Below are 27,917 nucleotides of genomic sequence, written 5' to 3' on the forward strand. Positions count from 1 at the left end.
TGCTGGATGTCGTCTATGGTGGGGTTACAGGTAGCTGCTCGGCGGAGTACTTTAGAACTGAAGTAACAAAGCGACAGGCTCAAGTAGCACAAAACAGGCCGCGAGGTAGAAGGTTACAAGTGATGAATCGAAGAGGTGAGAATGTCATAACCCCAAAAGACATGCAGTCTCTTTCTTCCACTATTTCTTGCCGTCGAACCCCCAAACTGTCTGAAGCTCAGAAGCCAGATTAGATATCAAATTTCGGCCCCACCCTCTTTCTCGAACAATCCGCAGGCAGCCTCCAAGGCGACGCAGTACGTAACAAGCACCAGCCACAGCGGCAGAACCTCGGACAGCCTACGCCACAGCGCTCTGGCAGCCAAGCGGCCACGCCAGACCATGTTTGCCTGCCGCTTTTGCGTGCCAGCGATGGGGGGGAGCTGGGGCTGGTGCAAGCTTGGAGGGAAGCTCAACTGACTGCTTCATACCTACATACACCAAACAATTCGAGTTAACATACGATCTCACGAACGGGCATTGATTCGGACGAGGCTCTAGAGACAGACGGGGAGAACAGATTGTGAACATCTCTGGCTGGAGCTCGGAATTTGATCAATTTACTCGGCCAGCTACAGACAAGCAAACAGAAGCATCATGGTATGTCGTATCGTATACCCAACCCAGCATCACCACCAACGATCCGATGATGATGGCACATGCTAACATGGCTCAATCTAGTCTTCTCCCTTTTCGATCAGTCAGTCCCCATCTCCAACTCTAATCTACTTCCAATCCCACCACCGTCCCCAAACTAACAAAACACAGACGGCGGCGCCTGTGTCGCCATGGTCGGCAAGGACTGCGTCGCCATCGCCTGCGACCTCCGCCTGGGCCTCCAAGCCCTCACCATCTCCAACAACTTCCCCAAAATCTTCCAGTACGGCGACGTCTTCCTCGGCCTGACGGGCCTGGCCACCGACGTCAGCACCGTCAGCGACCTCTTCCGCTACAAGGTCAACATGTACCGCCTGCGCGAGGAGCGCGCCATCGCCCCGCGCACCTTTGCCAACCTCGTCTCCTCCTCCCTCTACGAGCGCCGCTTCGGGCCCTACTTTGTCTCCCCCGTTGTTGCTGGCTTGGATCCCAAGACGGGGAAGCCGTTTATTTGCGGGTTTGACAGTATTGGCTGCATTGACTTTGCAAAGGACTTTATCGTGTCTGGCACGGCGTCGGAGCAGCTGTTTGGCATGTGCGAAGGCTTGTGGGAGCCTGATTTGGTACGCTCTCTTCATCCTCCCTTTGTTTAACAGAGATAACTTGACGAAATCGAATCACTACTGACACCTGTCCGCCTCTCTAGGAGCCCGATGCGTTGTTCGAGACCATCTCACAAGCCCTCCTAAACGCCGTCGACCGTGACGCCCTATCCGGCTGGGGAGCCCACGTGTACATCATCGAGAAGGACAAGGTCACCAAGAGGTTACTAAAGGGTAGACAGGACTAAGGGTTGATTACATGCCACGTATAGAGATGGGGGAATATGACATACGCCTGCGGTCTGCAAGTTGACTGAAAGTGTGTATGCTGTATGAAATAGAGAGTTTGACTCGAAACAACCAACGAGTCGAATTTCTAATGCATGCAAAAAGAAGCAAATGAAACAAGAGAATAAAAAAAAACCTGAAGAAAATTCCATCCAAGTTATTGCGCCACAGTGTTTTTCACGCCATACCTTGCTTTTCCCAACTTTTGTTCATCGTAAGACTATCACAGGCAGATGGGGTAACAAGGCACAATGTACAGCACTCTGAATCATCCAATAATAAGAAGCTGAGTTTGTGACGCCTTTCTTTTCCGTCTATATACCTGTATGCATTGTATGTGTATAAATGTGTATATGTTTTTCTTCTAAGCTCTCGTCTACTCCTCCTTCTTCGCCTTGATAGCCTTGTCAGCCGGCTTCTGCTGCATGAAGAACTGTCTCTCAACAACTTTGAGAATTTCGTCAAGAAGACTAAATAGCTGGTTAGTTTCCATTAAATATGAAAGAGGTTTGTGGCTCATTAGAAACTTACATTACAGGCGCGCTGATAATGGTGACTGCCTGCCATTCCAGCGCATTCAGCGGCAGGATGGCAAACAGGTTCTGCAGAACGGGTGTGTAAAGGAGAGCAAAGTGCAGAGCCATGGACAAGGCGATGGCGTACACGAGCATCATGTTGTTCCACAGGGGAAGGGTGAGGAGCGACTCGCTGGATGACAGGGCATTCATGGCGTTGAACATCTCAATCACAACCAGGATCGACAGAGACACGGTCGAGGCAGACTTGGACATTTCGTTGCTGAACATTTCGCATCCAATCTCGGGGAACTCGGTCGAGCAGCGGTGGAAGCTGGAGAGCTGTCGGAAGGTGATCTGGGGGCCCTCGGGGTTGTACATGAACCACCAGGCGTAGCCGGCAACGGTTGCAAGACCAACGTAGGTGCCAATGATCAGGTAACGCAGGAACAGCCATCCACCAATGAGGGGCTCGTCTCTCCTACGAGGGTGGCGCTTCATGATGCCGTGGTCAGGCGGGTTAAAGGACAGAGCCGTGGCGGGGAGACCGTCTGTGACGAGGTTGACCCAGAGCAGCTGAACGGGGATCAGCGCCTCGGGCATGCCCAGGGCAGCAGTCAAGAAGATGGAAACAACCTCGCCAATGTTGGAGGAGATCAAGTAGCGGATAAACTGTTGGGTGTTGCTGTAGATGGAGCGACCCTCTTCGATGGCCACCTCAATGGTCGCAAAGTTGCTGTCAGCCAGAACCATGTCGGCAGCCAGCTTAGAGACATCCGTTCCAGAACCCATGGCCACACCGATATCAGCCTTCTTCAGAGCGGGGGCATCGTTGACACCGTCACCGGTCATGGCAACAACCTCACCGAGAGACTGGAGGAGGTCAACCAGCTTGGACTTGTGGCCGGGCTCAACACGAGAGAACAGGGAGGCCTTCTTAGCCGCTTCCAGCTGCTCGCTGGGGCTGAGGTTGTCAAATTCACGTCCGGTATAGCTCTTTCCTTGGAGATCTTCATGCTGGCCAAAGACACCAATCTGTCTGCAGATGCTCTCAGCGGTGTTGCGGTTGTCGCCAGTGATGACAATGATACGGATACCAGCATCCTTGCACTTCTTGATAGAGGCGGGGACTTCGGGGCGAGGAGGGTCCAACATGGCAGTCAATCCAAGGAAGGTCATGTTCTGTTCCAGTTGCGCATACTGTTCGGTAGTCTTGGCGTGGCCAAACAACGGGTTCTGGGAAACATCATCGATGCTAGCCAGGGCAATGACGCGAAGACCTCGGTTACCATATTCGACAACTTCCTTGAGCAGAGTGTTACGGAGCTTTTCGTTCAGGGGGACTCGGTTACCGTTGGCACCGATGATGGTGCTTGTGCAGCGTTCAATGACAGACTCGGGAGCTCCCTTGACAAGCAGCTTCTTGGCGGAACCATTCTGAACAGCGACTGACATGCTCTTCCTGTCACGGGAGAACTCATAGGTGGCGAGCCGGGGAAGTCTCTTCTCGTGAGCAGCGCTAGCAAAGTGTCCACAGTCTTCAAGAGCAGTTCCAGTAGGGGCACAAGGTCCGATTTTCTCAACAAGAACTCGGAGGGCACCTTCAGTCGACTCGCCAACACTGGAAAAGGCAGCAGTACGTGAATCATAGGCCAAGTGAGCGTCGTTACAGAGAGCGGCAACCTCGGCCATCTGGAGGATTGTAGAAGAAGAGGCAGTAAGGTTCTCGGCAATCTGGCCGTTGAGGGTGATGTTACCCTTGGGGGCGTATGTTGTGCCCTCAACGGTAAGTTCGGTCAAGTCGGTTCCGGCTTCGTTGAGATAGACGACCTTGTTGACGCTCATCTGGTTGGTGGTGAGCGTACCAGTCTTATCGGAGCAGATGACGCTGCAGCTTCCCAGGGTTTCGACAGACGGCAAGCTACGCACAACAGCGTTCTTAGCCGCCATCTTACGGGTACCCAGAGCAAGACAAGTGGTGATGACAACCGCAAGACCCTCGGGAATGGCAGCCACACCCAGGGAGACGGCAATCTTGAGGTAGTAGATAGCACCCTTGGTCCAGCTGCCATGGCTGGGGTCGTTGAAGTTGGGAATGTTGATCAGCCAGACGAGGATGCAGATAACGGTAATGACCTTGGCCAGGTTGTCACCAAAGTCGTTGAGTTTCTGCTTCAAGGGGGTAGGCTCAGAGATTTGAGCGGTGATGCTCTCGTGGATATCTCCAATAGCGGTGTTGGAGCCAGTCAGGACAACAATGGCCTTTGCACGTCCAGTAACAACAGTGGTTCCCGAGAAGAGCATGTTGACCTGATCCTGCTTAACAGCCTTATCATCGTTGACGACCGCGGTGGAGTCTTTTCCAACGCTCTCGCTCTCTCCGGTCAAGATAGCCTGATCAACCGAAAAGCTGTTGCTCTCGATGGAAACAATACGGCAGTCGGCGGGGATTCGATCTCCAACGGAAACGGACACAATGTCGCCAGGAACAAGGTCGTCGGCCTTGACTCGGGATACGTGACCACCGTTGCGGACGACGTTGGCTTCGTTGGCGGAGTATTCTTGCAGAGCGGCGATGGCCTTCTCGGCACTGCTTTCTTGGGATACACCAACGACGGCGTTGAGGATGAGGATTGTGAGAATCTACATGTACAACGAGACACAGTTAGCGACCATAGCCGAACGGGTTGAAGTCAGGCATGTCCACTTACGACAGCGGGATCGACGAAGGCACTCCAGCCGCCCTCATCTTCGAACAGAGCGAGGACGAAGGAGACAGCGGCGGAACCAAGGAGGATGATGACTAGTTGATCTTTGAACTGTTCGAGAATCAGCTCCCAGAGGGGAGTAGGAGGCTCTTCGGGGATCGCTACGCCCATGTTAGCATGATACATATCAAGTCGAAGCCTAGCCCATTTGCCCTGATATGGCGGGGTGATTTTGAGGCTCCGGGGCTCGGGGACTGCGCACCATTGCGGCCGTGCTTGTTTCGAAGCTCCGTGACTTGATTATCAGTCAAGCCGTTGTGCTCCTCGACTTTGAAGTTGGCGAGGACCGCGTCGATGGGGAGAGCATAGGCGTTGTCCATGATGGCGGGTTGCGCCGAGAGCGGCGGGGCGACGGGCTCTGGATCCTTATCGTGCTATCGTCTGCTTGAGATGAGGCTATACGCAAGTCTCGAGACAACAACAGACAGTCAACTCAAAAGAGGGTAACGGGACAAGAAAAGAAGAGGATGTCAGGGTAAAGAGAGAGAATCAGCAGGGCCACTTCAGCGATATGCCAACATGGCCGATTTGTCAAGGCTTCCGCAAGGCTCCACGTGGCGGGCGAAAGAAGGCTACCCTCTATATTATAGGTCTCCAGTTACTAGCAGAAAAAAAAGTTGGGGGGTCTCATCGCCGTCACCAGAAAAGTTCAACGTGTTCGTTTGGACCGAAGGGGCGGAACTTTGCATTGCCTCGCGCAAAGGGCTTGGGCTTGCCCCTGTGCGGTTAGCTTCAGGGCCGTTTTGCAGCGCCCGGCTAGGCGAGTCGGCCCTGGCATTGGTTGCATGGGATCAAGGATGGTTAATCGCACAGTGGCTGCGGCAGGTCGCGGGCCATCGGCGGCGCCCTTTTGGCGGGTGTCGGTCCACTGGAATGCAGCAGTGTCACAGTGCGATCTCGGGCGGCAGGCTCTGCATCTTCGTGTTTTAGAGGACATGGTTTCCAGGTTGTTAGATTGATGATACGGAGAAAGTTGGAGGGCTATGCAACACTACGACTCGGCAAAGGCCCTTGCAATATTAAGCATGATTGATTAAATCGAGTCCGGGTAATTAATTAATTAATTCGTACTCTTCATACTCGTACAGTAGATGCCATGCCGTGTCCATTTTTGGCTCTTCTCCCTTGAATGGCAAAACGCGGCAGATGCCTGGCCTGGCGTGCAGCGTTTTGTTCCATTACTAAGATCAGACGCCACTCTCACTTGCGAAACACTGCACGAATGTCCACCAATCCTGGGCAAACCGGCCGTCAATAGCATCTCCACAGCCCAGGTGCCTTTCTCCGTAGGGTCCAGCTGAAGCCGTCCAACTCCACAATTTTGCTCCGTGTCGGTCCGCATATCATGGCTCCGATTCGAGGTGGCAAAGCGAAGAATTCAGATCAACAGTTTGAGATTTCGACGATATTGTGCTTCAGATCCGGGTGATGTCATTCTCTTGCACGTGCAATATTGCCAAAGACTCAAAGAGCCTCAAAGAGCCTCAAAGAGCCTAAAGTGCCTATTGAATACTACTAGTACCGAGATGTATATTTCTACCAGGTACCAAGCATCACTGGTGTTACTATGATCAGTTACATTAGCTGTGTATTCTTCAATATCGTGATAGCATCAAATATCCATATATCATTGTTATTTACTGACTTTACAGTGTTCTCCATGTATCGACCACTTAACATGTGACCATGATACCAGGTAGTGCAGGTTCATGCTGCCCACCTGCAATTATCGGAAAGAGCCAATGCCCTGCCAACCACATTTGATCGTTCCTGGAGCTTCCATCACCGCTATTGCACCCTTCAAGTACTCGATTCTGTTTCTGACCTTCTTCTCCTCTTTACACGCTCAAATGGTTTCTATGTCCATATTATTCTTTTCCCAGTTTCTGCACCAGGTCATGTTTGGGTCTTCCTCTCCTACGTCTCTTTCATCCTTGACATATTGGAGTCTATTTTTGCATCTCCTTTTTGGGTCTCGTCTTTCTACTTCATTCTTGATCTGCTTTCGAAATGGCTCCGGTCGACTCATCTTCGAGTCCCAGTGACTCCAACTCCAGCTCTCGACGCTCCAGCTGGGCTGCTCTCATGCAAAACTATGAAGATGCAGTCGAGTATCCAAGTGATGATGTCGTATATGACGCCGTATATGGCGCCGACGACGCCCAAGTGGTTACCAAAATGGCCAATCTTGATATCGAAGCGACTGAGATTATTCCATTCGACCCCCAAGGAACTGATCTGGAGCTTCAGACAATTGTCGAAACTGCTACCATGGACATCACCGCCGAGGTGCCCCAAATTATCATTGATCAGAGCCCTACCCCTGACATAGAGTCAGAGAATCCTGAACAATTCAAATCACAGGGGCCATTTCATAAATGGATGCGGACGATACATCGTAGAGCACAGCATCGACACACACGGTCGGACGAAAGCTTTGGTTCTCTACGGCCGCCATTCGATCCTGATGTCCACAGCCATACAGCTCATTGGAGAAGAACGCACCATCGACAATCGTCCTCTGGATCTTCCTTTGCCTTTGTTTCGGCGGTCCGAAGTGCTAGTGCCAGTCTTGCCAGTGCCAGCGTCAGTGTTGTGGCACGATCACGAAGAAACGTACCGCGCTCACAAGGCTTCTCCACAACGGAGCACAGCAGCAGAGCATCCATCTCGGGTCCTCGTGCCTCTGAAGATAATGGGCTCCGGGAAAATCAATCCCTAGCCAACTTGGCTGCCATGGAGAGATCGCTGCAGCGACGAAGAGTGCTAGAAGAGCTCATCAGCACGGAAGAAGGGTACATTGGCGATATACGATTCCTCATGAATGTAATTTGAGGCTAATCTATGGCATTGGAGTGCATCTTTAGTTAACTTGTATCCAGGTATACGTCACAATCTTGGCTGCGTTGCCCTCTATATGCGTCGGCCTGCGGTCATCCATCAACCAAAATTTGACAGAAATAGTCAAGTTACACGAGGAACTCCTTGGCGAATTGCACCGAGCGGTTCCACACTCGGAATACACGCAAGCCGACGTGACGCCCCCATTGTCTCATTTACCAAATTTGGATTACCCTTATTCTCACAGACGATGGTCCAGTCTCGGTGCCGTGCCAGAGCAAAATACGAAAGCAAGGTGGCTGCTGAAAGCCCCAGGCATGCTGTCAGATCCTCAAGTGGCAGCAGAGGTCTCAAAAGCCTTTGGGAAGAAGGTAGCTGCTTGCCACATCGTATCAATTTCCCATATTCCGGAACCGTAATTCGACTAACCTGCTCGGCTTCTAGATAAGCCGCTTCTTCATATACGAGGAATACGGAGCAACATATGAGATGATGATCAAAGACATCGCTTCAGCCCAGCAAACCATACCAGATTGGGAGACATATCAAAAAGGCCTTGAGGCCTTGGCGATGGCACTGGGGTCGGTCAAAGGTAGCGAAGATGGAGCGAAAAAAGCTCTGACTATAAATGACCTGCTTGTCAAGGTGCTCTCATTCGGACAATGCCACTCTCCATGCGAAAATAGCTAACACGTACTGCAGCCTATCCAGAGGATCTGTAAATACCCCCTCATCTTTTCCGAGCTTCTCAAGTGCACTCCAATATCAGACTGTCCAAACTCTCACATGGAAGTCGATAATACCCTGACCAGGCTTCGCGAAGCAACCACGGAGATCAATAGAGCATCGAATGACAGGAACATCAAGTCTACACTCGAAAAAACATGGATTCTACAGGATCGATTAGTGTTCCCAGACAGAGTACATTCGAATTGACAATCCTTGATAAGGTCTAAACAAGCTGACTCTCAGTGTAGAAATTCGACGCCATTTCTAAAAGACAAATACGGTCTTTTGGCCACATCCGGCTTTGCGGAACACTTCACGTATGCTGGCAAACAGATGAAGGAGTTGATGGTCAATATTTCATTTGTCTACTCTATCGCGATATGCTCTGTCTTGCCTCTGCGGGCAAAGTCGACCCGATTTACACCATCATGGCTTGTATCAATATTGACAGCATCAGGATCGAAAAAGTGGATAATGGACGAGGTGAGCCTTTCAGGCATCTGGCTGGCACTCCGAATAACAGTTCGCTCTGTAGACAGCAAAACTGACAGTTACCAGGGTTGCAGTGCCACACCGCACCTTTTTCTTGGAAGGTAGTGTTTGAATGCGATCATCAATTATACGAAATCATCATGACAGCTTGTACATCCAAGGAAGAAACGGAATGGAGAGCAAGATTATCTCGGCCGGCGAGCGATGACCAAGGGGCAAAGGGGCCGGATGTGTTCAGCACAATACATATGAATATAAAGAGTTTGGGGTCTGTCTTTGGAAAGCAGGGTATTCAATCACCACATCAACATGAATGAGTCTGCGATATGCTAACTGAGACCCAAGGCACACTCGTTCGACGGATATCTATACAGCGGGCCACCACTGTGGGAGGGGCCAAATCGCCTCTATGCCAAGTCATCTTGAAGAACACCAATGTATTGAAAGATCACGGCGGGAGTGCTTCTACGGCTTCGACTATCAACCGCTCTCAGTCTCTACTCACAACCACAACCCGAATACCGGTGCTTGCGCCGCCAAGAGGCGAGCGAGCTCGACTAGAGGCGCTCCTGTCAGACGTATGGAGTAGAGAAGTCCTCCCGTTTCCCGGAATGACGATGAAGTCTCGGAGTGAAAATCTCGTTCGAAATTCCGCATCTACCGTCATGAGAAAACTCAGCGTGGCTAGCTTCGCCAGTAACTTTACAAAGAGATCGGTCTCTTCTGCCCACAAGAATCAATCTTGTGAACATATTGCCATGGAAACTATCAAGCGCCGGGGTATTCTACGTCCAATGGATTCGATTACGAGTGACGATGCGTATATAGGTGACGAAGCAGGCAGAAAAGTGAAGAGACAGCGCACCGTCAAGGGGCACGCAATACTAGGGACGCCCGCTCGTAGCATGAAAGAGGTTACGGGAAGCTTTCGAAGACGCCGGGTACAGGAGAATGCGCCCTCAAGGTCAGATACCACCAGCGACACGTACATGTTTCCTGCTCGCATAGCAACCACGAACGTCCCACGGTCGATAAGGCCTACAAATTCCCAGGCTGCGATGCCTCCCGAGAGTAAGGGTAGGACGAGAAAACCAGCAAGAGAAAAGGTCCGATATCTTGATCGATGGGCTAAGCTCGGTGTGGGGAAGAGCGATGGACCTGGCAGTTTCAGAAAGTTTCTTTCAATTGGCAGAGATTTGTAATTGGGAGGATGCTGTCATGCGTGGGGATGGCTAAGCAAGTTGTTGGATGCACATTACTTGGAAATGGGGAGCGTGGGACTGCGGGTGGATAGTTGTTTTTGTCTGGCTACTAACAGAATAAGCATATCTACGGGCTGTGTATGTGTATGATTAGCTCCTTGGCTCTACAGATTCTCTAGACAAGGCAGGGCATATTCTAGATTATTCATGTGAGAATGAGAATGAGCAGATCGATTATGAAGGGCCAATGGATGGTGATGACGCTATTTCACAAACAAGGTGCTACAGTACCTTGAGACGATCTGAAGCTAGAGCAGCTGGCATGTCATCTGCCGTGAGCCACATTCGCAGGGCGAAGTATGTAGGCGAGACCGTGAGACTGTGCCCGTGCATCCATACCTTGACCATACCACAGCTCCAGATCAGAGGAGTGGGAGGTGGGACCGAGGATGGCAGTAGAAGGCCGGAGAAGCAAGCAATTGACGAGCTGTGACTGAAGACGGTGAATGTCAAGAGCTGCCATGGAATTGATTAATTGTTCCTGGATCGCCGGCTAAGACGATCCACAACTGGCCAAAGCAAAGTGCAACTCTTACGTATTGCGCGTGTCGTCAGTGCCGGATACAGACAATGATGAGGTCATCATGTACCCGTTGCGATGCCTGCTGTGGAGGTGCAGTGAATCAGCTACGGTGAGCCGGGGAAGCTGCAGCCTTGGTACCAACTGCAGGTGTGCGCAGATGTACACAGTCTGCACGCCACGATGACGTAGTGGGCAGTGACAGCTCCCCTCTTCGCAGCACTTCTTTAAGACTGCTGCTTCTTCCCAATTTCCAATTCTTCCTTCTCTCCCCTCATTGAACATTTAAACTCTACCTTAGACAAAGAATAAGAACAACTCTCTTCTTCCAGCACGTCTTTGATTTTTTTATACTTCTCATCTACACACGACTCCTACAACACCAATCAAGCTACCTCTCTCTAGCGCAACATCACGCGACCCCTCCAGCCACTTTCAATTAACAAGCAAACACACCCCTGTCTCACGAACAAACCGCCAAGATGACTCGAGGAGAATCCACCCAGTCCAAGGTTCACTACAAGGGAAAGCAGGAAGACTTCCTTGTCTTCGTGGACGATGTCGATACGTACAAGAAGTGGCAGAGCGACAAGAGCGTTCCTCTAGCTCATTTCATCTCTACTTTCCAGGTGTTCCAGACACATCGGTATGTATTTGCTACATCTCTCCAAAAAAAAATTATTGGATGTCGGTGCAGGCGGCTAACACGATACTCCTCTGCAGACAAGGTGCCCAGGGAACCTATGACTCTGCGTCAAAGATGTCACTAGCGGCCGAGTTTGACACTGAGAATGCCGATGAGGCGATTGAGCGGATCCTGAAGGAGGGTACTATGCAGACTATGGAGGTAAGTCACTTCATTCACTAGATCTAATCTTGCTCCTGGCAAAAGACTAATCATGGCGGTTCTTGAATAGATGCCTGGTCGGCAAGGAGTTACAAACGACTCTATGAGCTCAATGAGGGTGAAATAAGGAGTTACAAGCAACTCTGGGAGCTCGATGAGGGCGAAATAAGCGCTTCATGAGCTGCGTTGAGCGCGCCTTACTTGATGCCTACCGCCTTCTCATTTTTTTTTTTTCTCTAGCGGTACTATGGCAGCGAGATGGTGGTGCGAGGAATATGGAATATGAGCTGATTGAGCGACGAAGGAGTTTCAGCTACAGCGCTCTGTGACAGAGAGGTCATGCTATGAGCCATGCCTGCACAACGTCGCTCTTCTTACGTAACTACAGTAGGAATCTCTTTACAAGAGAATAATCAAGCATTGCATTTTCAACGTCTCCGTATGATACGAGATTCTCAGTGACGCATCTGTAATATATTCAATTGTGCTAATATGATGTCCCAATATGATTCATTTTCTTAATCGAAATCTCGCACTTTCCATTGAATACCGTGGTATTTCCTTCACTACATGCTCATCCCTCTCGTTCATGCCAAATCAGTTCAAATGAACAACGACGACTAAAATGAAAAACCACAAAGAAAATATAAAAAGAAATACAGGCCAACATCAACAACATCAATAATAATACACTGCAGCATATGCTACCAAATGCCAACTGATGCAAGAAAAATGCAAAGAAAGAAAAATAGATGGAGAAGAACGAAACGGAGACGGAGAATGAGATAGCTCTCGTGAGGCCTCTTGTAGAGAAGTTCGATTTGGCGGTTTTCATCGCGGGATTCCCGAAAAAAAAAATTACTGTACATGCAACGCTGGTCCTTGGCTCGTCCCTTTCCTTTCCCTTTCCTCTGCCTTGCTTCCTTTGTGTTCCCAATGTGTTTTCCCTTGGTATTTCCCTCTGAGAACATGCGAATTGTTCACTGCTCCTTTTCCCACCTCCTTTCTTGTCTTTGCTCTCAGACTTTGCCTGAGCTGCCTGCTCTTGGAGGTAGAGTCCAGGGTTTCGCACAAATAATCTAGACGAGAAACATGTTAGTCTCTTTAAGATGACACGACTTTAAAGATAAGAGAACGTACTTCGCCTTCACTGTAAGCCCAGAAATAAGCACCCATTCCGATCAGATAGTAGATGCCGGGGTTTGTTGACTGATACATGAGCAGACAGGCGAGGGCAGTGAGGGGGAGCATGGCGAGGCGGAATTCGATGGATCGGTGGATGCTGGTCCCCGCGAGGAGGGGGAGGGGCCACTCCAGGGCGAGCATGGCGATGCCAAAGACCAGGTTGATGGTCTGCAGGATGGGGGCGGGCCTGACGGCGGCGTCGAGCGAGTGTGTCAGGAAGTCCCAGAAGATCTTGGGCCAGAAGTAGCCCTCGATGGCGGCGCCGATTTGGTCTGGCGGAGAGGTGTTAGTATTGTGCACGTCTGTATAAGTGAACAAGGGGGGAAGGGAAGCACATACAGGTGGCGGCCGTCAACATGATGAGCCGAGCCCAGTGGTTCTTGATAAGCTTTCCCATGGTTGCGGTTTATGGAAATGAAGAAAAATTGTCGTCGTGATTCGGTTTCTTTTTTTCCCTTATTGTCTTTCTCGTCTCAGGCGTATATGAGAATTCCCAGATATCTCTTCCTTCGTTTTTTCCCTTGAACCCTTGAACAATAAACCACAGCCAAATCGGATCTACCGAACACTCCTCGAAGACGAAAAAAGAAAAAAAAATAAAGGTTAAAATAAAGTTTGATTAAAAAAGAAAACAGGTACCGGACCTGTGTATCAAGAGAAGAGAAGTGAAAAAGAAGGAAAAAAGGACACCGAGCAGACTCGCAGCTGGTGACACAAAGGAAACGAAAAAGAGTGGCCAAGGAAGAACCAAGTCGAGACAGCAGAAGAAGGCAGGGCGGTTCGAGTCTATATTGGAACCCGCCAGCAGCGGCTGGGCTTCCTCTGACGTCCCTAGCCGTTTCTCTTTGGGCCTGTGCGTTTGGATTTTTGGCGCCGATGCAGCAAATGGACGGTTTGAGGCCTTGTGTCAGGTCCCGGAAGCTAGCGAGATGGGCAGCCGAGGGATCGACTGGTCTGCCTCAGCTTTGGGGGAGGGTTCTCTGCGTGCTGGTAGCCCGTCTTGGTAAAAGTGGCCGTGCTGGCGATGCTGGTTTGGGCCTGTCGAGCTCGGATCATGGACTTTTGGCGTTGCCAATGTAGGCGATGGGCGACAAGGTCGGATAGATCGATATCCGTTTCGAGCCAAGCAAGGGTGGAGAGACCTGAGGCAGATCTCTAACGAGGAGCTTGTTTGAGGTTTGTTTGGCGACTGGGGGGCAGCGCAAGCAAAAAAGATTGTACGGGCTGGCCAGCAGCTCAAAAATCCAGATCCGGGGTTGAGAGGGGGAGGTTATTTAGACACAAGTTTCAAGTTGCTGGACTAGGCGTAGTAGCTGGGTAACGAAAGTCGTCGGCAGTCGTGGTCTCGTACAGGGGAGAGAGAAAACAGGAAAAAGGCCTGCAAAAGGAGGCCGTGCAACTGGATTAACGCTGAGGGGGTATCAAAAGGACGATGGAGGTTTTCTGAAGCAGTGGAAGCAAGAGAAATGCGGGCGAGGGGGGAAGAGGAGGGAAAGGTCGAGTACATGTACTGTAGCAGTGTAAGCGCTGGATGAAATACAGCATGTTTTTACGTGTAATCCAGCAAGGTCTCAAGTGCAGCGATCGGACGAGCCAAGCCGGCGGGCGCAGTGGGACCGCGGACTGCAGACTGCAGGTGAGCTACTGCTAGCCATGCATCGTCACACAAATGGCGTGTGCGAAAAGGCCTCTTGACTGTCTTGTTGTGCTGCTTCTTTTGGTGTTGTGCCTGTGTCCAGCCGGGCAGCGCAGCGGCGATTGGTGCATCGTCGGCGGTTACAGAGAGGCTCACGGCCAATCAGCGCGCATGCCGCTGCTCCTGTGCGTCGGGGGAACAGGGGGGGTGGTCCACTGGCTTATACGAGACCCCTGCCATACGGCCAATTTGCCTCTACTGTAATCTGGGCATTGGAGCTTGATGGACAGGCAGTACTTAACAGATGCCACTGGCTGGGCGGGATCATTGCCCTTTCTAGCGTGTGTCTGCCAAGTATTATTGAGGTAGAGCTTGTCGACCAAAGATGCGATGCCACCTCCGCTGCAGCCGCACATTGGCGAGAGAGAGCGAACAGGCACGTCGGCATGATTCAAAATCTCGGAGGCCCGTTTAGGATTGGCGCCTTGGATAACTCTGTATGTTGGGTGCTTTTTTCCCTTGCAGTTCGGAGGTCTGATCCGGGCATCCTGTTGCTCCGCATGCCTTGCATTCGGGATGCAGTCAATATTATTACATAAACTAACAACACAGCTTTTCTCTCTCTCTTTTGCCATTTCTTCAATAGCAAAAAGAAAAGGGGAAAAAGACGAAATACCTTGTAAACTCCTCTTTTCGACTCCTCGAACAGAGGCGCGACCATGGCAGTCTCACATGCCCCAATTGTGAAGCACGCCGCGTTTGACCTGTTTCGTCTAGGGCAGCAAAGCCTCCTCCTCTGCGGGACTCTCCCCTCCCCTGGTCGTCTTCACGCAAAAAAAAAAAGAGAGCGAGAGAAAATTACAAGCTACCAAGTGCACCCATGTCCTGTGCATGATACTTTCGTCCGGGGGGGTCCTAGAAATAGAAACTTGCGGGTCGCGATGCCAGTCTCTTTTTGTTTCTCTGTGGCGTCACTAATCATTGGCTTCCGAGCCCTTCGAGATCTTGCTGTTGGTTGAGCGTCCCATTTTCTATGCTTGCATTTCCGTTCCCGCTTGCCACGTTGGCGGGAACAGGCGATGCGACATTGTGTTTGTTCGCCTTTTTAATGTTATTTGGTCTTTTGTTTCGCATGAATTCGAGATAAATAAGCTTTTTCCTCGTAGAAACGATCTCTACCATCGACTTCATGCTTGGCTGTTTATACGGCGGGACTTGATGGTCTCCATTATTATCAGCAGCTCGCTGGCTATCACTTATTACTACAGACACTATCCGTCATCTTTTCTCATCACATCAAATCACTCTACATTAGCATGCCCAGAGCAAGCCGAGGGCCCTCCGTCGGATGAACGACAGACCGCTTAAACGGCCTTTTTTGCTTGACAAGAGAAAAACTATCTCGTACTGACTGCTCACTATTTCGAGTCGTAGCCAGACAGACCGTCGAAAAGCGTGGCCCCAGCGCCCTCAGCGGATTACCTTAGAATTGCCCTCTTCAGCCTCAGGGCGGCTCTACACTCTCGCTGATTGGTTCCCCTCTTGCTTCCCCCAGCCAACCACCGCCGCTATCACCATCTATTGACCAGCACTAGGTATTTCGCCCCATTACAAAGCTCTGTTCTGCATTGACCGCCATGCCGGCTCATTTTCATCGGATTTCTTCTTCTTCACGTGGGCTCGTAGCGCATGGATCATGGTCGTGATATTGGCAATGGAAATCTGACAAGCAATCACAGCTCGGTGACGAGATATCTAGCCAGGAACTAACGGTGTGAATGAGCAGAGGATCGGATGACACGGCCAGACACAATTGACGGGCAGCTGATTCTGGCTGGGCATTTCATCCCCGCTCAAGCATCCACTCGTACAAGTACTGAGTAGGCATTTTTCATCATGCTTATTGATCTTCTAAAAAAAAGACGGATAGAAGAAAGTCATTCACCGCAAACTCGAATCTCTACTGGCCCTGTCCGCCTCTCTCGCCCTTGGATGACTGAGCCTGTCCCCAGATGCTCAAACGGCGATTGGCCTCGTGCCCATGCGTAAAAAATGAAATCACCCTACCGCCCTGCGCATCGCCGAGCAAGTCGCAAATCTTCCTCTGTCCCTCTACACTAAACACGAGCTGTGCCAAGCTCCCCAATCCCGCCGAAACGTCAGTCAGGATGTCCACATGTTCCGGAGGGAGAGCCTGGCCGTGCACGCAATGCGATGCGAGCCCGCGTATCTCTGCCACTCCATCGGCATGGCTGCGACGACGGGAAACGCTGGCGGTATGGGCTGGAGCACATTGACGGCGCAGGGCATCCAAGCGTCCGACTAGTTCCGCTGCAGACGACATGGGGATTATGGGGACGGAGGCCATGCCGTGCGTCACGATGCTGGGGCTCTTTCTGTCAGGGACGGGCGCTTGCGCAAGATGCCCTGCATACCTAGATGTAGGTGCAAGGCCAGGTATGTGAGCTCTCACCTCATCTGCAAGTCAACCAGTGAGTCCACACGTCCACTCTGGTCTAGGAGCAGCATCACAGCTACATTCTTTCCGCCGTCGAGCATGGAAAGTCGTTCGATTCTTGCTTTGGCAGCTGCCGTTTTGGCCTCTTCAGATGAGAGCAGCAAGATCCTGAAGAAGTTCTGACGATGCATGCTTTGCGGCGCCAGTGCGAAGGAAACATCGCAGCCATCGAGAGTCGTCTCTGGCGAGCAATTGATATCAGCTTCGGCTTTTGGATATCGGGATCTCGTTTAGCTTTTAACTCGCCTTTCCAGCCTGAGCCAGTGGTTCGTGAAAGAGCTGGAACCACTGCTGCCCAATCCTTTCGCCGCCGTAGAGACGAGCAAAACATTGTAGCCGTTGGCTCTCTAGTGACAAGGAAAGTTGACAATTCGGCTGTCTTGTTCTTCAAGGAATTTCTAATTTCCCTCTCTTTTCAGGGTTCTACTCGTGTTGTATGTACCTATGAAAGATGTAGATATACCTAAACCACGCTCCCCATGACAGCTGGCATGTTCAATGTGGGAATGAGCCTCTTCGCTCCTTCTCCACGTCATTCATGTCCAATCCCTTTCCCATTGATCCTTCTAAATATCCATCGACCTTTATTCCACACGCTTTATATCCAGTATAAGTAAAAATTGAAGAAAAAAACACATTGCTTGCGATGTTGAGTGGAGTGTTGAGCGGCCCAAAAAAGACCGAGTTTGGTTGCACAAGAAGCCTCAGACCCCATATGCGATTTCGAATCTTGCCCTTACCAAGAGACGCAAGATATCATCCACCAGGCTTGATACCTTACAAGCTCACCATATCACAGGCATTGGCAAATCGCAATGCCTACGTTGGTTTAGATAAGGCCACGGCGCCGGTGAATATGCTGCTTAGGAGCTGACTTGCAATGACGGGAATAGCGGCTGCTTCGTCTTTGGATCCTTCAACGTCCTGAGAGCATCCTCAAGAGAATCGAATCGTTGTCTCTGCTTCTCCTCGGCATCTGCGAGCTCCTCCTCCTTCTTCTGCAGCTCCTCGAACCTTCTATTCAGCTCCTCAAACCGCTCCTTGTTGGCATCGGGCTTTTGTGATGATTTCCAGTACTCGTATATAATCAATGCTCCCGCCACGGAAAGTATAAATGTGTCGCCAGCAACATCGGCAAACAGATCTACGGCCTTGGCTTCTGGCAATGGCCGGAATTTGCGCCTCCACACGTTCTGGAGTGTAAACCTGGGATAGCTTGCTGGTTCGGGCTCGTTCTTCTTCTTCGCCTTCTGCTTGGCTACTTCATCTTTTTTGGTTTGCTCCTCCGTCTTGACTGTGGGCGCTTCGGCAATCTCCTTTGCTCGTCGCTCTGCTTCGGGGTCTCTGAGGAGGGCGACGGACATCTTCATGTTGAGCTGGTGGATCGCCTGGCCGTATTTGGCTGCGAATGCCCGGAATCGCGGGTGGTCATGGGCCTGGGCCTTGATACGGTTCTGGAAGTGGCATGGCATCAGCATCAGAAGGACGGCAGCGAAGCTCAACGGAGTCCAATACGTACCGCGCCATACTTGGAGACGTGCCGCACAAGAAGAGAGGCGAGCTTGAACAAGGGGAGGGGCACCATTGTGAGGTCTGGGGCCGATGCCGATGCCGTCTGCGGGGTTCCCTGTCCGGTTCAATGTGTTCGGGCGGCTTCGTGTCTGTCAATTACTCCATCACGGTTTTATTCGAAGCGCGAGGTTTGGGCTGAGCATGTGCCTCTCATGGAGGCCTTACGGGAAGAGCTAGCCCGGCATCGCCATGAATTTGCCTCTTGTCCGCGCCGGAGCCCGCGATTATTCCGGTGCCCACCGGCGCTGGCCCTTCGGGAGAGCATACAGCACAGCCCAACTAACTTGAGCCTTACTTGAGCTGCTTTGTTGCCAGCTCATACTGGAGCAAAACGCTAAACTAGGCACCTACGACTATGCTCTGAATGTATCGAGGCACCACACCAGTCCATCTCAATGCCAGCCTTGATTCGCCAGAGCTGACTTCAATGTTGTTGACATGACAGCTGGAGCTGTCTAGGCATGTGCTTGTACACACTTCATCCCGCTATCTGGTGCTTAGTGGGCAGAGCTTCAGTGGGAGCTAGCCACTACCGTCCGCTAAGCCCTCCCTCGCAGCGCCTCCCAACGGCAGCCAATCTGGCCGCTGTGGGCCCCCCAAATGCCCCAAATACCTCGCTACAGCCACTTATCAATACGGCAATGGCGGTGAGACCCGCAAGATGCCATGCTGTTGCCAGCAGCAACCAGCTCCCACAAAGTACACAAATCACAATATGGGGTCAACGTCAACTTGCCAGGGCTTCGGTGGCTGCGACTGGTCACGCTTGCGCTCACCTTTTCTTGCATCATAACCTCCATCCTCCGGCCGAGCAGCCGCCTAACAGCCATCCGGCATTGCTTGATGCCTTTTGTTGACAAAGCTGCGGGCTGGATGCTTTGAAGCTGGTCACAACAAACGCCTTCGCTGCATCGTTGCTCCTTTGCATGCTGTGTGTATCCAAGCATCCTGTGAGTTGACCTTTTTTAGCATCGCCTGTCTGCTCTCATGCGGCTTATGTCACAAGCTGAGAGCCTCGCCCTATTTTGTTTTTTTTGGTCCATTTGCCTCCCACCTCGCCGAGCTTTGGGCGCGCACCTTTGCCTCTACTTGGTAACTCTCTTGCCAAAGGGATCTCTCTTCTAATCGCGTTGAAGTTTTTTACCCAGGCTCCTCACGACACGTTCTCGGGCAACTGCTGAATTCCTCGGCTTGCCCATTCCTCATCGCTACGTAAATCGATCGGCCCTCTCGTTCGCACCAGCGGTGTCTCCGTCGCCATGGCACACAGGCTAGTCCCCAGGGGAGGCATCGACGTGGAGGCGTTGTCCCCTAGGGATGTCAACGCCCAGCGAATGCCCAAAACCACAGAAGCCAAAGCGAAAGCGGCCGCCCAGCTAAAGGTTGCCAAAGATAAAGAACACCCGCCCCCTCCTCCGCCAGAGGTTGTCGAACCGAGCAGTGCAGATCGTCCAGATGGCGCGGTCTACCACATTGGAAAATTACTGGGAAAGGGAGGGTTTGCGATCTGCTACAGCGGCCAGCTGCTACCAAGCAAGCAAAAGTTCGCTCTCAAGATTGTCAAGAGCCAAATGCCCTCCAAAATGGAGCAAAAGGTTAGTACCGTTGCGGTTTTCACCTTGGCTGTTCACATCCGCTCACCACACGGCAGTTTCAAACCGAGTTGCAAATCCATTCCAAGATGCGCCACAGGAACATTGTCCAATTCTTCAGGGCATTTTCATACGTCAACTGCACTTTCCTAGCGCTCGAGCTTTGCCCCAATGGCTCTCTTATGGACATGGTGAAGCGTCGAAAGGGCCTCACCGAGCCCGAGGTCCGATTCTATGCCGTTCAGATATCCGGCGCTATCAAGTACATGCACGGCAAGGGCATTATTCATCGAGACTTGAAAATGGGCAACATCTTTTTGGATCACCAGATGAATGCCAAGATCGGCGACTTCGGCCTTGCTGCATTGGTAGTCACTGGCAGGGATATGCAAACCATCCGACGAACCACTCTATGTGGCACACCAAACTACATTGCTCCTGAGATCCTTGAGAAGGGAAAGAAAGGCCATGACCACATGGTTGATATTTGGAGCTTGGGCATTATCATGTAAGAATCAACCGACAATTTGAAGTTTGTATTCCGGTTCAAAAAAGCTAATGAAGACGAATAGGTTTGCCATGTTCACCTCGAAACCGCCTTTCCAGTCTTCAACTACAGACGAAATCTATCGCCGTGCCAGGGAGCGAGATTACGAATGGCCAAGTGCAGAGGTATCCCAGAAATACATTAGCCAGGAGGCTAAAGACCTGGTGGCCACGATGCTTGAGGATGCAGACCAGCGGCCCGACCCCGACGCCATCGTCCAGCATCCATTTTTTACTACGGGCTATATGCCATCATCCGTGGAGATCACTTCCAAGCTGCGAGAAATCCCTCCTGAGGCGGATGAGTACTATGCCTCGCGCCTGAGCAGCTCTACGCTAGCTCAGTCTCACCGTAACCTCAAGGAGCAGTGCCGGGACTGCAATGTTGGACCCTGGAGCTCAGAAAAGCCTTCACACACTCAGATCTGGAAAGAGATGGCCGCCGAGGAAAAGGCAGGCCTGACACCGATTATCCCTCTCGCGGATGGCGTAGTCTATCGACCATTTGATGACTGGCTCAGAGAACAACAGCAGATTCGCGCAAAGCATGCAGCATCCGTCTCTGCACGATCAATGGCCATGGAGGGGCAGGAAAATGCCATGGTTGGCTCAGAAAGGATGCCTCCTCCCACAGGCCTCTTACGACAACCACCTCAGAGTTTCGCGGCTCAACAACGATCGCAAGGCCGACCTCTCGCCCCATCTACCTCTACAAGGAGTCGAACCGCTCCCGAGGCCGTCCTCACTGCCTCACAAAGTACCAAAATCCGACCCCGTTCAGAGCGACCAGATTCTGCTACTCGTAGGCCGTCACCTCCGTCGAAAGAGGCCCCTGAGCCTGCTACTACTGCCAGAACTATGCGCGTATCAGCAAGGGCTCAGCTTTCAGCAGCTCGGTCTGCACCGAATTTACACGAGAGGGCAGCGCAAGGCTCGTCTGCAAATGTACCGATGCACAAAAGACGAAACTCGGAATCCATTCGATCAGCCACTTTGTTTAGCCCCGCCGAGTCGCCTACGGAAATGCCAGGGTCAAAGCCCGATGATATCCTTGACCGACTACGCGAACTCCAGACGGAGCTTGAGCGAGCTCTCAACGCCCGTACCATGGCCATCATCTCTTCAAAGACCTCGCCGCCGCCACATCCTCATATTGTGGTCAAGTGGGTTGATTACACGAACAAATTTGGTCTCGGTTACATTTTGAACGACGGCAGCGTAGGATGCATCCTTCGTGACATTCCTACCACTGAAGGTAGCAAAACCGCTTTACTCCCTCCAGCAGGTGTCTTCATTCGTAGCGCAGAGAAACATATCATTCGACGACAAGATGACTCCTACAAAGACCGCCATCAGCCAGTACCAATGACAGAGCCGATCAAGTTCTTCGAGAACAATGGGGAGGCTGGCCTTTCCCAGGTTACAATCTCCCCCGACCAGTTTCGAGTGACCATAAACGAGGATGGTACAGCCGGCAAGATGGCTCCTGGCAAGGACGTCTTTCAACACCGAAAGCGGGAAAGAATCATCCTATGGAAGAAATTTGCCAATTATATGATTGCTTATGGCCGTGATGACGTGCTAGCCGAAGAGGACGAGGCAGATGGCACCTTGTCTCCAGGGCAAAAGGGAACGCCTGCAGAGCTAGTAACTTTCTACCAGCGATTCGGAGATGTTGGTTGCTGGGTCTTTGGCGACGGACACCTTCAGGTAAGAAGACTTCTGATAAGATTTGTAACCCTTACAGCATAGAATGAGATACTAACGGCTCCTTTGCACAGTTCAACTTCCCTGATCATACCAAGATTGTCCTAGACGCAACAGGAACTTGGTGTCACTTCTGGCATCTACCTCAGGAGGCGGCAGAGAGGCTCGCCAGTACAGGCTCAATTGGTGCCACCGCGCTGGACGACCGCGCCACACTGTCGTATCCCCTACAGACTTTGCTCAACTTCCAGGCGAGATCATCAACGCGAACTGCGACTACGGCCTCCAGGAGGCGGCCCGAGATCGAACCAGAGATTCAAGGCATCCCTGCGGCGAATGACTTCCGCCGAAAGGTCGAATTTATCAAGGACGTTGTCAAGGAGTGGGCTACCAACGGTGGTCTCGGCAACAGCTCCATGGAGAGGGAATCGCGTCTGAGATGGACCGGATACCGAGAGACGGTCCATGCAACCGCTCCCCAAAAGCACGTTTGGGTCACCATCGGCGCTCGATGGGGTGATCAGCGCATATCGACCTTTGTCGACCCATGCAAACCCTGGGAGCTGGGCGAGGAGGTGGAGAATTCTAAGAAATGAATCTACTGAATCTACCGCAGCGATTGGGGCCTATAAGCTGGGCTTTGTGTTTTTGGTTTAATTCATCAAGAGAGGACAAGGCCACTATGAATAATAAATGCGTAGTATTCAGAAGGCCTTATTCGCCTTGATTCTCTTTTCTTATCTCTCTCTCTCTCCAATTCATATGCATCAACAGCTATGATGGTAGGCCGGCGTCGACGGACTTTGGGCTATGGAAGGATTTTCTGGGAATTCTGGCGTTGGTGGGGAAGGGGAAGGGCTGGTGGAAGATGGCCTCTGCTTTTTTTCTCTCTCCTTTTTTTGTTTGAAATGGGATATAATACCCTGTTTACACATGTTTGATACATGTTGATATTGGTTTGTGCGATGAATGATTGAATGAATGAACTCGAGTTTTTGGTTGGACACTGGGCGAAAAGACGAAAAAAGAGAAGAAATCATGTTGAATATTCTCCTAATAGATAATAGCTTCAAGGGAAAAGAACTGAAAGTTTACTAAATCACCTGTGCAACAAAGTCATCAACAAAACGTGCTTATTATTATCGCTCTGGCGAGCTAAGGGGAACATGGTACAAATAAACCGGCGTCGTCATAAAAGATCTTTCCCCCCGGAACCAGGGCTCAAATCAATAAAAAAAAGCTATGTACAGCAAAACTTCATCGACCATTCAATCCATCAATCAGTTCAGTCAATCAGACTCAATCAATCAATCAATCAATCGCCTGCCTCATTACAAACAAGTCCGACGCCCGAAAAACATCTCTCCTCCCTCTTCTGTTCGTCATGTTAACGTCCTCCTCTATGTAGCAAATCGCGATTCGTTAGAAAATGCCATCAGTCATCTCCTTCGCCAAGTGAAGGACAGGGGGGTGGAAACAAAGGATGGTGGTACAAAAGGCGAGCGAGGTCTCTCTCCGAATCATATGCGCAGGTGAGCTTCTGTTGTTTGTGTGAAAATATGCGTATGTGACCATATGTATTCCATTATTTCAAAGATAAAAATAAAATATAAAAAGGGGGGTCCGATATTATTAGTTTTCGGGTCATCATATGCCATAACGGCTCAATCATGCGTCAGAGAGGTACTCTTCGCTGTGGTGGCCAGGAGGAGGCATGGCCCAGCTATTGGTGTTGCCGCCAACGACGTTTTCTCTCGATCCCCAATAAGCGCTCTTTACACGCTTATCGCGCTCAAATTCGGCCCATCTCTTCATCGTAATCTTGCTGCTGTCAAACTCTCCCTTGCTCTCGTCATGGCCGCCCTTGCCCTTATCGCCATCTGTCTTGCGGGTTTCACCCCACGAGAAGTCATCAAACTTCCAGAAAGCATAGGCTGGGAGGACAAAGTTCCAGACGGGGAGAGACAAGAGGTAGATGAACATCCAGACGACATAGGACCACGAGTGCGCGGTGACAATGATGAGAACACCGGGAAGACCAAGAATGAGACCCAGAAGCACCAACGGGATGATCTGGGGTGGCTGGTGGATGATAGACGTGATGACTATAAGAGCGACAAGTTAGCGGCTGAGGTATCTAAATGTGAGATAATTGTTTTCATGGAGTTCAATAACTTACCGACATAGAAGGTGAAGGCAATGGCTGCTGGAAGCACAAGAGTACCGATAAGCTCGACGAAAACGACAAACTGCATACTGAAGCAAAAGGTGCCACAGAGATCGCGGACAAGAACCAGTTCCATAAGATTGTGGATGGTCGAGTTGATCCAGCGACGTCGTTGAGACAACAGAACCATAAACTCGTCTGGAACTGTGGTCTTGCAGACAGCCTGGGGAACAAAGACCTGTTTTCTCTTGGGGAAGGTTCGCAACATGAGCGTGGTCAGGTAACGATCCTCGCCGAGAAGATAGAGATTCTTCTCGTGAAGAGTCTCAACCACGTTTTCAGAATAGTGCTCCACAATGTCAGGATTAGCCAGAATCGGCACCCAGTAGTTTTGTCCTCCCTTTGGTGCTTTGATGCGGTACATGCAGAAACATCCAGGCAAGCAGGTGACACCACCAAAGACAGACTCAAACGATTTAGCGAGATGGTGAGAGATGAAGTACTCAAACACCTGAATAGCCGACACCCAACTGGCTCGTTTGTTGGCAATCTTGGTCTCGCCACAGAGACCCATGATATCCGGATCCTTGACCATGGCAGACACCATGTGGGTGAGACTGTCTGGGAAAACCTTTGTATCGGCGTCGACCATGAGAATGATTTCATAGTAATCAGGTGAGATGCCAGTGACTTTCCATAATCCATTAAACATTTCATATTCGAGCTCCGTCATTCGCTCGTCAAACATGACCTTTTGGAGGAACGACATGAGGATGATTTGACTGTCACGCTTGCCTCGGTTACCGGGTTTGGATGCCTTTTCCTCAGCGGGGGTTCCGCACTTGACAATGGTAATCATGGGCACGCGCTGTTGTTTGTCGGCTGGGATGCGAGACGAGGACCCATAGTCGTAGAACCCGCAGTATACCTTGGCCATGTTGTGTCGTTTTGATCCACTCGCTACCGCAACATACGAGAACGGCTTCACCATCTCGCGAGGAATAGAGAAATCCTTCATCATACTCAAGCAGACATCTGGGGTAGACACAGTCTCGCCCGCACCCTTGATGATGCCATCACAGATTACGACAATAACCTTGTGACTGTTGGGGTAATCCGTGGTAGCAATTGAATCAAGGGTAGTTCGGACACCTTCAGCTCCCTCGGAGTAGGCCGTGACCAGGCACATGGTATGTGCGAGAGGGAATCCAAAAGGCATCCAGTCGGAAGGAGGCTGGGGCACGACGGCCTCGTGAATAAAGCCAGCGGGGCCGGGGCCTTCGGAAATGGGCGCAGAGCCAAACGGGTCTGAACGAAGGAAACTCGCGCGGCTGTCATTGCCCTGTTTGTACATCGGAGAGGGTGGATATAGAGAGCTGGAACCGCCTTGGCTGGCCATAGTCGTGGGAACACGGCGGGATGAGGAGCTTCGGTCTGGCCCGTACACACCAGAAAATCGGGACGTGGTGGGGAGGAAAGAGGATGCTCGCTTGCTCCTATCCGAGGTCACAACAGTGCTGCCGTCGCCAGGGAGTCTAACAGGAGCACGGTAAATGTCCTCAGACCAGTCTTCAATCTGGCGATTACGCTTTCTCCGGTCAGAGCTTTGAGACGTCTTGGCGGCGGCATAATTGCGGCTGATGAACCATTGGAAAACAAGAGCCAGGGCGAATCTGGCACCGACAACGGAGAGAATCAAGACCAGAGCGCAATAGAGCACAACCTTGGAGGCAATGCAGCCAACGGTCTCGGTATCAATGGAGCCAACCTTGATGATGTCCTGGAAGCACTGCATATACTTCTTGTCGGCCGAAGATTGGAACATTCGCGTCACATCGCGACCACGGATCGCCTTGTTTACGTCGGAATTTGTGTCTCGCAGTTCCTTGAAACGATCAGGGATCTGGACCTGACTTTCGTTGAACCAATTGAGAAGGTTGAGGTCTAGGACGCTGCCAGAATAAGCAATCAGGTTGCGGGAGCTGTTTTTAATGTCATCCCAAGTAAAGTAGACATCGGCCGTGCCGTGAAGGTCGACATAAAAGGCATTTCGGGCATTGACTGAGGTGTGGCAGGCATAGCCAAGGTAATACGGAATAGTCAAGTTGGGTTCCGAGCCCCCATCTTGCCTGAAGGTTGTACACGGGAAATACCAAGCCAGGTCGCCTGAGGGATCAGTTGGGACATCAGAGCCTTCAGCAAGGGTGATTAGGTTCTTGCAGTTGCCATTGACATTTTGGAAAAGAAAGCTGCCGTCTTCTCCTGAGTGCTTCTGGGGAAGGTCGAAGAGGACGTTGGCGCCGAGGCCATCCTGTCTCAAAGGAATACCCTCAGCCGGGGGGTGGTGAGAGTTGGCCAGGTTGTAGGCTACGCCATGGAAAATCATGTAACCGCCGGAGACCTCGTTCACACGTAGCCTCACAGGAGGTGCACTGCAAACGGCAGCGGTGAAGCCGAACGTCAAGAAACCGACAATGGCCATGATGGCCAAGATGATGCTAATCAATCCCATCTTTTCTCTCCATGCTCGGCGCTGGGCTCTTGTCGGTTTGCAGCATCCGAGGATAAAATCAGGGCACCAGAAGGTCACAATGGCGCAGTAAACATTCCAAAAGCTGGGCGGCCGCAGCTCCTCCGTCTGCTTGGTCTTGCGTTTCGAAGATCGCTTGCTTTTTTCCTTTGTGATCTTCCCTGACACGCGGCGCTGTTGGGTTGTGGTGGCATTCTTTTCGTGGTCTCCGCTGGCGGTTCGGCTACGAGACGGGCGTGGAGTCTCGTCGGTGACACTTTCAGTATTGGCAGAACGTTCCGTCGACCCAGCCAAATTTTCCAACAGAGGATCATTTCCAGTGGACGAGGGCAGGACGGTCATATTAGCGGCATGGCGGTGATAGTGATAGTTCCTGTGGTCTCTGTCGATGCGGTTCCTCTCCGGCCTGATCAGGCTTCTCTTGCGGGTGAAGGCAGGGTCAGGAGTTCTGCCCGACATCTCCGTAGGGGACAGAGGCGTGCTCTCTGTATTCACATTAGAGTTCGAAATAGTTTCGGCATATGAGGAGACGGATTTCCCACGATGATGACCGGCAACAGAAGGTTCGTATGCGCCGGTTTCGACATCCATGGGTCGTGCTCGTCGCGATGCCGGCGGACTTCGATAGCTTGTTCGGCGATCGTAGCTGGGGCTAGCCCCAGGCCTCTCAGGCAGAGACATGGCTCTTATATGAAGAATGTCAGTGACCAAACGTCTTGTTGCTGCGGCAGGGTGGCCGTTGGGGACAGCATTCCAAAGGGACAGACAAGCAGAAGTCCGCCCTTGCGCTGCAGGCGATGATTCAGTGGCCGAAGCCCAGGGGAACAAAAAGGGAACAAAAGAAGAGGGAGAAGATCAACAGTCACTCTTCTACTGTGCTTTTTGAGGGCAAAGAATGGGTGACGAAAGTGAAGCGACAAATGAAGGAAATAAACACAGTTGCTCACCCGATGCGAAGTCAGCG

At 51.3% G+C, this 27,917-nt stretch overlaps 9 protein-coding genes across 9 annotated transcripts; 4 read left to right on the top strand and 5 right to left on the bottom strand.

The window, feature by feature from the left end:
* Nucleotides 1-636: 636 nt before the first annotated feature.
* T069G_05302 (proteasome subunit domain-containing protein) lies at nt 637-1,486 on the top strand (the record flags this gene model as incomplete). The annotated part of the gene is made up of 4 exons (XM_056172512.1): nt 637-639; nt 721-739; nt 808-1,259; nt 1,343-1,486. 4 exons carry the CDS (start codon nt 637-639, stop codon nt 1,484-1,486), a joined length of 618 nt encoding a protein of 205 aa, XP_056029370.1.
* A 416-nt stretch (nt 1,487-1,902) lies between these two features.
* On the bottom strand, nt 1,903-5,129 carry T069G_05303 (e1-E2 ATPase domain-containing protein; the record flags this gene model as incomplete). Its single annotated transcript, XM_056172513.1, has 5 exons — nt 1,903-1,996; nt 2,058-3,910; nt 3,971-4,684; nt 4,753-4,910; nt 5,012-5,129. 5 exons carry the CDS (start codon nt 5,127-5,129, stop codon nt 1,903-1,905), a joined length of 2,937 nt encoding a protein of 978 aa, XP_056029371.1.
* A 1,690-nt stretch (nt 5,130-6,819) lies between these two features.
* T069G_05304 (rhoGEF domain-containing protein) lies at nt 6,820-10,073 on the top strand (the record flags this gene model as incomplete). Its single annotated transcript, XM_056172514.1, has 8 exons — nt 6,820-7,635; nt 7,692-7,858; nt 7,898-8,021; nt 8,095-8,295; nt 8,353-8,571; nt 8,628-8,862; nt 8,938-9,159; nt 9,217-10,073. The coding sequence occupies 8 exons, from the start codon at nt 6,820-6,822 to the stop codon at nt 10,071-10,073; spliced, it is 2,841 nt and encodes a 946-aa protein (XP_056029372.1).
* Nucleotides 10,074-11,135: 1,062 nt separating this feature from the next.
* Nucleotides 11,136-11,627, top strand: T069G_05305 (shwachman-Bodian-Diamond syndrome (SBDS) protein domain-containing protein; the record flags this gene model as incomplete). The annotated part of the gene is made up of 3 exons (XM_056172515.1): nt 11,136-11,299; nt 11,377-11,500; nt 11,571-11,627. The coding sequence occupies 3 exons, from the start codon at nt 11,136-11,138 to the stop codon at nt 11,625-11,627; spliced, it is 345 nt and encodes a 114-aa protein (XP_056029373.1).
* An 892-nt stretch (nt 11,628-12,519) lies between these two features.
* T069G_05306 (uncharacterized protein) lies at nt 12,520-13,082 on the bottom strand (the record flags this gene model as incomplete). Its single annotated transcript, XM_056172516.1, has 3 exons — nt 12,520-12,579; nt 12,641-12,957; nt 13,025-13,082. The coding sequence occupies 3 exons, from the start codon at nt 13,080-13,082 to the stop codon at nt 12,520-12,522; spliced, it is 435 nt and encodes a 144-aa protein (XP_056029374.1).
* A 3,199-nt stretch (nt 13,083-16,281) lies between these two features.
* On the bottom strand, nt 16,282-16,970 carry T069G_05307 (uncharacterized protein; the record flags this gene model as incomplete). Its single annotated transcript, XM_056172517.1, has 2 exons — nt 16,282-16,717; nt 16,795-16,970. The coding sequence occupies 2 exons, from the start codon at nt 16,968-16,970 to the stop codon at nt 16,282-16,284; spliced, it is 612 nt and encodes a 203-aa protein (XP_056029375.1).
* Nucleotides 16,971-17,702: 732 nt separating this feature from the next.
* Nucleotides 17,703-18,424, bottom strand: T069G_05308 (optic atrophy 3 protein (OPA3) domain-containing protein; the record flags this gene model as incomplete). The annotated part of the gene is made up of 2 exons (XM_056172518.1): nt 17,703-18,293; nt 18,359-18,424. The coding sequence occupies 2 exons, from the start codon at nt 18,422-18,424 to the stop codon at nt 17,703-17,705; spliced, it is 657 nt and encodes a 218-aa protein (XP_056029376.1).
* A 1,246-nt stretch (nt 18,425-19,670) lies between these two features.
* Nucleotides 19,671-22,852, top strand: T069G_05309 (protein kinase domain-containing protein; the record flags this gene model as incomplete). The annotated part of the gene is made up of 4 exons (XM_056172519.1): nt 19,671-20,006; nt 20,063-20,511; nt 20,576-22,259; nt 22,331-22,852. The coding sequence occupies 4 exons, from the start codon at nt 19,671-19,673 to the stop codon at nt 22,850-22,852; spliced, it is 2,991 nt and encodes a 996-aa protein (XP_056029377.1).
* Nucleotides 22,853-23,924: 1,072 nt separating this feature from the next.
* T069G_05310 (chitin synthase domain-containing protein) lies at nt 23,925-27,634 on the bottom strand (the record flags this gene model as incomplete). The annotated part of the gene is made up of 2 exons (XM_056172520.1): nt 23,925-24,361; nt 24,436-27,634. 2 exons carry the CDS (start codon nt 27,632-27,634, stop codon nt 23,925-23,927), a joined length of 3,636 nt encoding a protein of 1,211 aa, XP_056029378.1.
* Nucleotides 27,635-27,917: the final 283 nt, after the last annotated feature.

The sequence above is a fragment of the Trichoderma breve genome, chromosome 3 (assembly GCF_028502605.1).
Source record: "Trichoderma breve strain T069 chromosome 3, whole genome shotgun sequence".
In the NCBI taxonomy this organism is placed as follows: Eukaryota; Fungi; Ascomycota; class Sordariomycetes; order Hypocreales; family Hypocreaceae; genus Trichoderma; species Trichoderma breve.